This window comes from Gossypium hirsutum, chromosome D08 (assembly GCF_007990345.1).
Source record: "Gossypium hirsutum isolate 1008001.06 chromosome D08, Gossypium_hirsutum_v2.1, whole genome shotgun sequence".
NCBI lineage: Eukaryota > Viridiplantae > Streptophyta > Magnoliopsida > Malvales > Malvaceae > Gossypium > Gossypium hirsutum.
Window position 1 is genome coordinate 2,743,458 of NC_053444.1, and position 12,723 is coordinate 2,756,180.

The 12,723-nt window shown below is 32.8% G+C and overlaps 2 protein-coding genes across 4 annotated transcripts; one reads left to right on the forward strand and one right to left on the reverse strand.

The window, feature by feature from the left end:
* The first annotated feature begins 471 nt into the window (after window positions 1–471).
* LOC107920296 (dihydrolipoyllysine-residue succinyltransferase component of 2-oxoglutarate dehydrogenase complex 2, mitochondrial) lies at window positions 472–5,768 on the forward strand. Its single transcript, XM_016849926.2, has 15 exons — window positions 472–582; window positions 770–839; window positions 930–995; window positions 1,656–1,719; window positions 1,811–1,838; window positions 2,169–2,239; window positions 2,805–2,879; window positions 2,986–3,041; window positions 3,119–3,163; window positions 3,281–3,556; window positions 3,658–3,752; window positions 3,994–4,084; window positions 4,193–4,303; window positions 4,855–5,049; window positions 5,216–5,768. The coding sequence occupies exons 2-15, from the start codon at window positions 789–791 to the stop codon at window positions 5,405–5,407; spliced, it is 1,416 nt and encodes a 471-aa protein (XP_016705415.2). The 5' UTR covers window positions 472–582; window positions 770–788; the 3' UTR covers window positions 5,408–5,768.
* Window positions 5,769–7,936: 2,168 nt separating this feature from the next.
* Window positions 7,937–12,723, reverse strand: LOC107920178 (aspartic proteinase A1). Of its 3 annotated transcripts, none has more exons than XM_016849735.2 (14): window positions 12,477–12,723; window positions 11,222–11,609; window positions 11,068–11,128; window positions 10,646–10,740; window positions 10,422–10,534; window positions 10,116–10,284; window positions 9,988–10,027; window positions 9,781–9,845; window positions 9,380–9,493; window positions 9,186–9,250; window positions 8,870–9,026; window positions 8,659–8,778; window positions 8,329–8,417; window positions 7,937–8,227 (listed from the first exon to the last, which is right to left on the reverse strand). In XM_016849735.2, exons 2-14 carry the CDS (start codon window positions 11,591–11,593, stop codon window positions 8,143–8,145), a joined length of 1,545 nt encoding a protein of 514 aa, XP_016705224.1. In that variant the 5' UTR covers window positions 11,594–11,609; window positions 12,477–12,723; the 3' UTR covers window positions 7,937–8,142. The 3 variants fall into 3 exon arrangements, with proteins under 3 accessions (XP_016705224.1, XP_040955435.1, XP_040955434.1); XM_041099501.1 differs by having other exon boundaries at window positions 12,440–12,604; XM_041099500.1 differs by having other exon boundaries at window positions 12,364–12,604.

The window sequence follows — 12,723 nt, forward strand, 5'->3', positions numbered from 1 at the left end:
CATTAATGGTATAAAATATAAAATATATTAAATTTAAATAAAATGATATTTTACTGCTTAAATTTTTTATTTTATAGTGAAGACATATAAATTAAATGAAATTGGAAAAATATATTTTTAATTTCTTTATAAATTTTAAAATTCTCGATTTTCTTTATTTTGAGACAAATAAATTTATTTTTTATTTAAAATTTTAAATTTTTGAAGAGATTTTAAAATGTTATCATTTATATGGGCTTATTAACTCTGGGCTGTTTTTCTTAACCAAAGATTTGTGGGTGACAGAAGCCCAAACTTCATATTTCTTACCCAAAACAAGCCCAAAGTGTAGAGCTATTTCAAAACGCCGCCGTTAGACTTTTCCTTCCCGCTTTCGGTCAAGAGGGAAGAAAAAGAATCCTCGCTTTTTCATGGATCAACCAATAAGACAATTCCACGTAAACAAACTCAATTAAGCTGGCCACGTTAACGCGCATCTTCGCGGTTTCTCTCAACATCAAAAGTCAAAACCCTACTTATTATTATTCTTATTATACTGTATTCGACGATTCAAAAATTTGTCTATTAAGCTTAAAATATCAGGTCTTACATCTCTCTATTCTTTTTTTTTTAATCCACGTCTCGTTATTATTATTATTATTATTTTAATTATTGATTTAAGTATCGATTATAAGCAGAAATCTGGTAAATGTTTTGATTTTTGAAAAAAAATTAAGGTATTTGATTTTGAATTTAAAGTATTGGTTTGTATTTTTTATTTTGAAAATAGAAGGGATTGAATATCGGTGATGTTGGGCGCTTTAAGGAGAAAAGTTGCGATTGGAGGCTCGTCAGCCTCGGTTAGAACTTCTAAATCTAAGTTTTTTGAATAGTACTTCGTTTAAGTAAAGCCCTTGGATTTATTTATTTATTTATTCAATTTTTTTCAGGTATTAGGGAAAGCGATTCGGCCAGGTATTTCAGCATCTAGAGTTTCTGTCAATGTTGGAGAAGAGGTAAATATTCGAGTAATTCATGCTTATAGTTCATTTTTATTTGAATTTTGATCGATCGTATTTTTCTTTTATTTGTAATTGATGTCGAACATGCTTGATTTGTTTAGGCTTTGTCTCAGTAAATGCTGATATAAAATAAGAAGATAGTAAAGAATGCAAGATTAACATTTCTTTTGAAGAATGCAAGATTAACATTTCTTTTGTTTCCTTTTCTTTTAATATATAAAGAACAATTAGTGAAATTGTAATTGCAATTCAAACTTAGTCCTGTCATTTTGATGGTAAAAACCTTTCATTTTTTCATTAATTTATTAGTTGCTTTACGCTTGCTATTTTCACTTTTGGAAGCAAAGAGTCAAACATTAAGTAGTTAAAGCCATGTTACCCGGATTTTTCATTTTCTCGAAAGTATGTGTTGGACACCTATGCTCGACGTATATTATATGGTCCTTCAAATATATGAAACCACTCTTAAAAAATCGAGCATACTTGTATCAAACACATGTCCCAATCAGACACTCATCCCGTTTCGAATAATTCAGAGTACAAGCAATAATCAAATAGAAGCTGTTGTGTTTTTTTAATCATTTTGGATTTTTATTCATCATTCATCCAGTAGTAAATATTCTCGGAAGATTTGAATTTCATGTGTTTGAACAGATTCTATTACTTCAGCCTAGAGGAATTGCCCATGTCCGTAACTTTTCTCATCTCATTCTCCCAGGTAAATCTTCTGGGTGGTTTTGTTCTGATGTTGGCAAAATTTTGTTAGTTGCCTCTGTTATTGAATGAAAACTATTTCATGATTATTACAGGTTGTTCTGTTGGTTTAGCAAAGACAAGGTTAGTTTGTTCTGAACTTTCTAATGCACTTGTGGTAGGAATTCCACTATCATTCATTTATCATTAGTTCATACTGTGAGGGTATGTGTTGACTGCTGTATTAATCTCAGGATGTTTGTATGTCCAATTACCGTATGTATATATATTAATAGAAGGACCATTTCGATGCAAAATAGTCCATCTCATTGTTGTTTATCACGAAACTAGGTTAATTAGGGCAATTAGAAAAGTAAATTTTATGCTCATATACATACATATATTTTAAAGTTCTTTCAATCAATTTGCTGCTTCTCAGCACTTCTTTCCCCTGACAGCTTTTCTTATGTGCAGGGATGTCTTTTCTAGCATTCAGTTAGAGACTATCATGCAAAAGTCATGCAGGGCTTTCTCTTCTGGAGGGGGTATGATATTGATTAATTTACTTAATGATATTTATTTTGCTGAGGCTTTTTATCATTTTTCTGTTATTGTTTTATTTTAAACCATTATTAATACATGGGTGTGTTCTTTTGGTTAAGAATTTGTTTCCCATGCCTTAGAAGTGTTAATTTGATCACCACATAACCTGGAATATACCTTTAACATCTGAATATTATCAAACCTGTTTTTTGGTTTGCAGTTGGGCAGCCCAAGGTGTCTGGTCAAGAGTTACTAGATCAGAGGCAATATGTGAAAATAAGAAAATAGTTTTAGTTCAGAAATTCTTATAAAATTTCTCTTTGGAAAAATGTGAGGGCATAGCATGAAAATTTTGGCTGTAATTTAGTTGTATAATGATTTGGAGTAGAAATTCTATGGTACAAGATTTGCACCTCTGCCTTTTTTGGCATTTTTATTCATTTTTCACTTGCAAAAGTACATATTGTTGAGGAGTGGGTGTCTGCTTGAAAATGACTGTGCATTCCTTTTAGTTCTTTATTATCTTAAAAATAAAAATATTTTGGCTTCCCGAATCAACTTGTGCAGGGGATCTGGTCGATGTTGTTGTCCCTTTTATGGGAGAATCAATTAGTGATGGCACTTTAGCAACATTCTTGAAAAGTATGTTTTCTACTAATTTGATTTCCATCCATCACTCTGGCACACTTGTTTTCATTGTTGTAAGTGCTTGATTTTGGGTATATGTGAATTGAATTTTCGAGAGCAGAACCTGGTGATTCAGTAGCAGCTGATGAACCAATTGCTCAAATAGAAACAGATAAGGTACTATTCTTCACCTTTTCTTGTATCAGAGAGATATGTGTTTATTCCACTAATACTGCAGTGTTTATTTTCATCAGGTAACAATTGATGTTGTCAGTCCCCAAGCTGGTGTGATACAAGAGGTAATTTTTCAACAATTTTGGATCTATGGATCACACTTGCATGCATGCATGTATCTAGCTTGTTGGTCATTCCTAGATTCTTTCCATTCCGTGTCGTGACTTGTAATGTTTTTCCAGTATGTAGCAAAGGAAGGAGATACTGTGGAAGCAGGTGCCAAGATTGCTGTCATTTCAAAGTCTGGTGAAGGAGTAGCACCTGCTGCTCCTGCTGAAAAGAAATCAGAAAAAGCTGCTTCCAAGCCATCTCCTCCAGCTGAATCTGTGAAGGAAGATAAGCCAAAAGCTAAAGTTGAAGCTTCTCCTGCTGCAGAGAAGCCTAAACCCCCTTCTTCTCCACCTCCCAAGCAAACTGCTACTGAACCTGTACTTCCACCGAAGGAAAGGGAAAGAAGAGTAAGTCTTTTCATTCAGTTTATATCCAAATTATAACTTTGGTGAAAAATTATGTTAGCATCATAGAAAAGAATCCTGAATGTATTGCTTCATGATTACAGGTTCCAATGACAAGGCTTAGGAAACGGGTTGCTACACGATTGAAAGATTCCCAGAATACTTTTGCAATGTTAACAACGTTCAATGAAGTTGACATGTGAGTTCATTTTTGCCACATACATTAGTTCTTTGTATCAGGTGTTAGTCACCCTGCCTGCCTGTGCTACCCGACTTTCTGAACCATTTCTATTTGTCCGTACTTAACATTTTGCTTCCCTTTTTCAAAACTAATTTCTGTGAATTTGTTGAGAGCACTTTATAAAGGCTATGGTGTGTTCATGATAAATCTGACTCCATGAATTTGTTTACTTTTCTTATTGGTTTGCTTCGTGTTGCAGGACTAACTTGATGAAGCTCCGATCTGATTACAAGGATGCTTTTGTTGAGAAACATGGTGTCAAGTTGGGATTTATGTCGGGATTTGTTAAAGTATACAATGATTTGTTCTTGAAATGCTCACATATGCATTGCTGGCCTGCCTTCACCATAGCCTTGGTCTCTCGTTTTTTCATAACCGTTACCTGTTTTTTGTTTCAGGCTGCTGTTAGTGCACTTCAACATCAGCCTATTGTAAATGCTGTAATTGATGGGGATGATATTATTTATAGAGATTATGTAGATATCAGCATTGCTGTTGGTACTCCAAAGGTTATCTTTCTTCTTGATTGTCTTGCTTTAACATTCTTTTTATTTTCCAAATTGCAATTTAGCCATTCAAATAACTTGCTGAACCTGGGATTGTCAGTCTGTCTCTCAACATTTTATCTTGGCTAATTTCGAAGAAATTTATAAAGCTCTGGGTTTTATGCGTGTAAAAATTATAGAAATTAAAAAGTGAAAGCATTTATGAAAGTTGGAAAGAGTAATCAATAGGTTCAAAAGTGACCTTTGACAATTAAAGAGTACTATAGATTTGTTCAAGGGATATTTTAGATTGCTCAGATTTTTCATTTTTCTTGAAGTATTCACGTCACTTGTGTCAAATCTATATCACGACATAAGAATAGAAATATGAACCACCTAGGACCCTCCAAGTAACGCTGTTATTTTTTACTTGTTTTTGTTGTTAATTAAGATGCTTTATTTATTCCATGCCAAGTAAGAAAATGTGATTTCTCGAAGATTAGACGTGTCTTTTCTCATTTTGTTTTGCTTTTTGTTGATGTTAAGCTTTTTGGTCCTTTTATCTTTCCTTCTAGGGGCTTGTCGTTCCGGTAGTTCGTGATGCTGACAAGATGAATTTTGCTGAGATAGAGAAAACAATCAACAACCTTGCTAAGAAAGCAAATGATGGGACCATTTCAATTGATGAAATGGCTGGAGGCTCATTTACGATATCCAATGGTGGTGTCTATGGCAGTCTTTTGAGTACCCCCATCATCAACCCTCCTCAGGTTCGTGGTTGCAAACTATAAACTGTATGAACGTAGACATACTTGTAGATGTATGAATGAGGGTTCAATACATGTGACTTAATCCGTATTGGTGGAGGTGTTTGGTCACTTTCAAGTTTCTCGTTTTCAATTTTTGCTTGTGGACTAAACTGTTCTTTTTCTGCAGTCGGCGATCTTGGGTATGCACTCAATCGTGTCCCGACCAATGGTTGTTGGAGGTAATGTAGTGCCGAGACCAATGATGTACATTGCACTCACTTATGACCATAGGCTGATTGATGGAAGAGAAGCAGTATTCTTTTTACGACGTATCAAGGATGTTGTCGAAGACCCTCGGAGGCTGCTACTCGATGTCTAAAAGGCCTAAATAGCAACTGCCGTGATAATTTTCATGCTTTTTTTTCCGGCACACTTAGCATTGGATGTATATCTCCTATCTAAATGAACACGAATAAATGCCTGAAGTTTTGTAGGGTTTCATTTGTTGATTCACCCGTAAACGAGTTCCAAAATCGCGGCTGGCCATCGTTGAACTGTTCTCGAGTTTGCTGATGTGGCAACTATGGTGTTCTTTCTATTTTGCACTAAGTTGTTTGAAGTTCCGGTATAGAAAGGGTGGGCATAGTACCACTGCTAGCTTAATGTATTACCCATAAATCAAACATTTGTGACACTTTTAAATGTGAAAAAAAAATTCAGACATGGACAGTTTGAATTTATTATTGGATTAGTGTTATTTAGTTTATACGTATGAGAAGTTGGCGAGCTTTCAAAAATTAAGTTTTCAGTCAACTTTAATTATACAAATTATTACAATTTTTGTAATGTTGTGTAGTTGTCCAATTACATAAAATATTATTCGATTACATGGTATATTATAACATTTATTACAATTTGTGTAAATTACATTAATAGTACCCAACCATGAAATTTTTTTCTTAAATTACAAAATGATCATTTAATTATTTGCCTGTTTTGATCCTTAGATGGCTAAAGTAAAAATGAAGTAACAAAAAAAAAACAAAATTGAATAGTTGAATGATAATTTTATAATTTTTTAATAGTTGAGTGATCAGAAAAAAAAATTTACTGATAGTTGAATGGTCAATTTATAATTTTTCATAATTAAGTGATGAAAAAAATTGAAGAGTTGGAATGAAAATTTTTGTGATTCTATTTTATTAACAAACAACATGCAGCTAAGGCTTAGTTTAGGAATACTCCTTAAAAATACTTTTGAGAAAAAAATATTTTTTTAGAGAAGCTAAAATTTTCAGCTTCTAAAAAAATACTTTTGAGCTAATTTTTAACTTCAGATAAATATTTTTTCTCTTAAAAAAGCAGTTTGTTTAGACCACTATTTTCCCAAAAATATTTTTTATCTCAAAAATATTTCTTAAAAATAATACTATACACAACTTAAATTACTAAACGCCAGGCCATAAAATTCTATGAATCCTTTTATCTGCTTTACTCCAAAATCGTATATGGTCAGGCATTGTAGATTTTCCAGCATCTTGAACCCTAACAGGACAAGATCATTTGATTGGTTGCGCTCATATGGGACCACCAATCTAGACAATATCTAAATCCCAAAATGGAGTAAACGTCAATCTAATTTTGCAAGTGAGCAAAGGAAAAAACAAGTGTTCGGTCGATTCCATCGTATTCGCGATGGGATTTGTCCATCACAATTTTAGGTGTCACATGCACTAACGTCCTGAAAATATGTCAAATTCTAAGATTAAAAAATAAACGTAATGATTTATTTTTTTAATTAAAAAATTATTTTAATTTTTCGTTTCTTTTAATTTTTAGTTTTATATTATTTATCAAATTATTTCTAAAATGTTTATTAACTTTAATAATGTAACATGCACATAAAATACCATGTGAACCAAGTATTTAAATTTTTTTAAATTTAAAAAAAATATTTTTATATTTTCAATAATTCTTATATTTTTAATAATTTTTTAAAATTTTATATTTTAAAAAATTAATTAATTATTAATGTAACATCTATGTAACAATTTATATTCATGTCGCATCAACAAAATTAACAAACATTAAATTTTCTATTCATTTTAATGCGATTTAACAAATAACAAATTTAAATGTCAAAAATAAAATAAAATGCTAAAATAATATTTTTTTGTAAAATTAAAACAAAAAATTAAATAAAAAGAACATGTTCAATTTTATTTGAATCAATTTTTACTCTCCCCATAAAACCATACATTCATGAATCAAATTTAGACTCAAATCTACTATAGTATCAAAGAAATCCCCATTTCAAAATTCAACCCAAATCCCCTTTGGCAGCATTTAAAAACTTATTACTTAAAATTAAACTATTTAAAAATATAATATTCATAATAAATATTCAAATCTATAAATTTATTAAGCATCTATTTAATAATAATTTTAAAATTCTTAAAATATATTTTTTCTTTTTTATTTTTAATATATCTTAAATCTCAACTAATTTATCTATAATATAGAATATAGATATTAAATTATTATTTATATAATAAATAAATTTCAAATTTTTAAATCTATATTCCGAAAGCATTCAAGCGTCAATAATATGTAAGATTAACATAACTAGAGACCTGATAGGTACCCGACCCCCTCAATAGAAAATTTCCAAAAGTAAAATTACACTTTAGTCTCTCAAAAGTGATAAAAATTTAATTTAATTCTTTAAAAATTATAAAGATATATACTATTAAAATGATAAAATTACATTTTTACTATCGTAAAAATTATAATTTAATTTCGACCCCTCTAAATTTTTTTTTCTTCTCCGCTGAATTTATCAACGAGGAGCAACGTACCTTTCAAACAATATGGTAGATCATAAAAATATGTAACCTTAGCTCTCATAAAAGCTAAAATTAAGTTGCATCATTAATTATAAGTATATAGCAAGTAAAATTCTTTCCTAATAAAAGCTCCTACCACACCCAACATTATATTTACATGCAAATTATCATTAGATACTAAATCCCACTCTCTTATTTTTATAAGAGTAATACTTAGCACTGCATATTATACATACCAAAGGGGTTTAAATGTTGAACAGTGATTACTTTATGCAGCCTCTGCAAATCCAATGTGCATGTTTCCATAGTCGAAAACCGTATGGAACTTGCCCATAAACACGTCGCCCAAGATCCTGTATATCGACCGAATGGAAATATTAGTATGATTTCGGATATTCTTTGCCAGCCTAGAATAAAAATCTAATATCAGAGTGGTGAAGTATATAAAGAATACCAGAGTGGTCCGCGAGGCGGTGGTACATCAAGAGCACCGAATCCGCTAATGCATTGAGCTAGCTCTCCGTCACCAACTTTTAGAATGTACTGATTTCCGGTCATCAAAAAAAAAAAAAAAGGCAAAAGGAGGTCAGGAACAGAATCGGTGAACACTAACATGATATTGCACCCAAATCGATTGGTTTATAATTCATAAGTCCTATCCAAACCGGTAATCAAGTAATTATTGATACGCACGGTGGTATCATTACTGGTCTAAGCTGATATGACGACGAACATTATGATCATGAATTACATCGAAGGAAAAGGCTGGCATAATACATCATACCTGCTCAGGGGTAAGCTCAAGTATCTTTCCACCGATTGTGAAGGCGACACTAGGCATAGAAGATAGGCTGTTACAATCAACAACTGATTCTCCCATTGGACTAGGCAACCGGTCACAGAGCTGCAATTATCAATTTTGGCAAAAGGTAAGCACCTTTTTGTTAAACTTGCCGGAATTTACAAAATGGTTGAAGGGGGGTATGTTTATTCACCTCATTGACGTAATCAAGTATACGCTCCTGAGTCTGGTTCTGTTTAAGTTGGCTTTGCACCCATATGACTGCCATCTCACAAACAGAACACATTGCATCATGGACATTACCAGAGGCTTTTCCAGCATTCTCATTCACAACACTTTCAATTCCCATACTGAAAACGATAAAATTTACAAAAATTAATGAAGTAACAGAACATATTTTTGAAAAGACGTGTACTAATATTTCTAAGCTAGCTGATTCGAGCTATGTTGACGATTTCACTCAAGGCATGAAACAGAGAGAAAAGGAAACAGAAAGATATGTGGCCAACCTTACATCTCGAGTTCCATCAAATGAACACAAACCTATTTGTGAGCAAACTTTCAGTGGTTGGTCCTGTCAATGCAGAAAAATAAATACTATAATTAGGCAGCCGACCAATAAACTACCAGAATCTTATTCTGACAATATCCCGATACCATGCAGCTGCAACACAACAATCACATGTTTAAATGGAACATATACCTTCGATAATAGCAAGTCAATTATTGTTTCTCCGTATTCTGAAACTACAGTCTTGCATTCTTGACTTACAACCCCTGTTGCACCAATAGCAAGATTGACTTGAGCAATAATAGCCTGAAAACATAGTATAAGAAACAATATCACCATTGAAAGATCTGACTAAATAGCCAATGCATGCACCAGGTTTATAGTACATCCAGAGAATTGTTTGAAGGAAATGGGTGCAGCTACAAGCTTAGAAGTGTTAGTTAAAGAAGAAAAACTGTCGTGGATAAATTATAAATCCAATTTTTCCACGATTATCATAGAAAGGACAAAACATGGATACAACCACCTTGCTACACAAGTGCAGCTACACAAGCGTGTATGCACATGTAATATACACATATAGGGATACAAACCGTAGGTCCAGTCAACAAGGAAGTTCCGGAATCAACAATAGCACTGCAGCCACTGGCACAAAGTCCTGAAAAATGTCAAAGAAAGTAAGGAAACCAGTATAAGACTAAAATATTTGCCAGTCCCTTATCAGCTTTATCCTGTCAGGCATAATATCATAAAAAAGGTATGCAAACTTCTTCTTAAGATAATTTTGAGGACAGTCTCACCAGTTGTTTGGTCACCAATCAGAACATCACCCATATCGAACTGCAAACTCGAAAAAACAGTAGCATTACTGAAATGAATACTTGACATCAAATATTATATGAAAACAAGGGAAGTTTAGAATCCTAACCTGCCAGTATCCTTTCTGTGTTACAGGAACATAAGTGTGTTCCCCCTTGTAATGTTTTGGATCCATCCCGCCAAAAACCACTTCTCCGCCAACATCATCCTCAGGATTGCGGTTAAGCCAAAATGAAAAAACTGGTTCATTAACAAGACCTTGATTGACCATGTTGTACCTGTAGCACTTAACAAAATTAATACTCTATGCAATGGCAGTTGCGTCATTAATTCTTACACAATAAACATCTTCTGTCAAAATATGAGACCAACAACGCATAAAAGCACATAAAAACTAAAAGGTACCATTGCATACCATACAGGCACAGCATTTCCAACTGAAATCTCTTTAAATCCAAGTCCAAGTATACCATCAAACTTGGCAATCAAAAATGTTAAGCTGGACTCCTTTGTTGCCTCAATAAATTCCTAAACAGATAAAGAAGAAAACTTTACTTTTTAGAAACCTGGACCATCAACAATAGAGTACCAGTGAAATACAGCGTAAACATATAATAACAAATAATTTACCAAACATACCTGATGTTTAACTACAAGATCACCAACTGTTACATGGTCCTCACTAAAGAATCCAGAAATAGCTCCAGTGCCATATTGGATATCCGCTGGTTTACCTGCAAGTACTCAACAAAGGAAAGTACATAGGCATTAACTTCATTATCCTCACTTTGACTGCAATAAACAAGTGTAATATCCTTCTTGTCATCCTTCCACGATCAAAAGCACACAGAATTAATTATGAATAAGTAATAACCAACACACGAGACTTTTTATTCATCTAAAAAACAGAAAGAAAACAAGATATTATAAAAGTAAAAAGAGTAAAGAACACCAAATTCAACTACCACATCTGTTCTAATTAGCATTTCTAGATAGATCAAAAGAAAATAACCAGTTTATCAGTGGATTTCAGGAAAGCTTGAATGGATGCAGAAACAAACCATTAGCCTTGTAGGTACGTGAACGGCTTGATTTATATTTTCGATGGAAATAGCATGCTATCTGCACCCATACAACAACAACATGTAAGAAATATTCCAAATCAAGTGTCCAATTCTTGAGCACTTCAATGTCAATTTAAGGAATAAAACTCACCGAGAAATAACATTTAGATGAAGGAACCCACAAATTAGAACTCCCAGTGTCAAATATCACAGTGAAGTTCTGTGTAGGAGTGCCAATACCAATCTCACCAAAGTACTGAGCATCCATGTAGTTCTTTAGTGCCACAATATCAATGTCCTCTGATTCCCCCAAGTTCCCATGAAGACGATACTTTCTAAGAAAAGCTTCAGATGCCTTTTCCTCCTTGGATTCAAGGTGTGCAGCCATCCGATTGTTTCGGTCAATCTTTCTCTTTTTGAGTCCAATTCTAACAAATCTGTCATTAGGCGTGGAAAAGACAATAGGAAACAGAAGAAGACAAAGAAAAATAGTGGCCGTAGTAGTTTTGCCTATTGTCCCCATTCTGATAACTACAAGTCTGCAATTGAAAGACAACAAAAGAAAGATTGCAGTCAGATATGATACGTACTCCAAACGGAAAGCTTCAAAAATATGATACAAACGCACAACTAGAAACAGTACAACTGGAAACAGTACTTTCACATGAAAACTAGCACACAAGCCACTTTTTGCTTACACAGGGATCAAAACCATCTCTATTTCACCTATGCCTAAAACATATAGTCAAATACGTTGCCATGTCAAGTTTATTAAGGTCAAATTAATTTGATTAAAGCTAAGAGAAATCTTAAATATAGTTGCTCTACACTTCAATTAAGTGAAAGTCAGTATCCCGCAAGTTCATGTTAGACTACCGGAGAAAAAAGCAGAAACAGAATCTTATCTTCTTAGAACTTCAAAACAAAATCATCAACTTAATTCAATTGAACAGTGAAGTCAAAAGAGATTTCACTTAAATGTCAATTAGTTACTCTTCCACTTCTCTCAGGTTCCAAACACTAAAAATTTCACAGTATCTCATCACATAAACGGAAAACACAACAAAAAGATAACTACAAACTTAAACAGATAACTTGAACTTCGATAGTTACACGGTCAACTCAAAAGTCAAAACCAAAAATAATCAAAGCCAAACAGTAAATCTTTTAATTTAAAATTTTTTTCCATGAAATATCAGTTTATATCATCACATACTCCAAATATCGCAACTATTCATCAATCAAAACAAAAAAATTCAAAAAATAACTAAAGAAAAAGAAGAGAAAACTCACAGAAGAAAAAAGAGTAATCCAAAGGAGATAGAGTAAAGAAGATTAGAACCAAAAATAAAAAGTAAAGATGAATTACATGAATAATTTCAATATAACAAACGAAAGCTACTTACAATTTCGATGATGGATTTGAGATGAAATGAAGACGAAATGAAAATAAAAGGAGATATTCTCTTTTCTAGATCCTTTTTGAGGTGTGTCTCTCAACTATCCATTCCTTTTGTTTCCTGATTTTTCTTCTTTTCTCAAGTAAGAGAGAGTTTAATTAGTGGATTTCTTGGAGAATCATAACCGTACACGTGGAGAGTGATTACAGGCTATTCATTATACCTTTTTTGTTGTCGACTTGGAGTGTTGAAT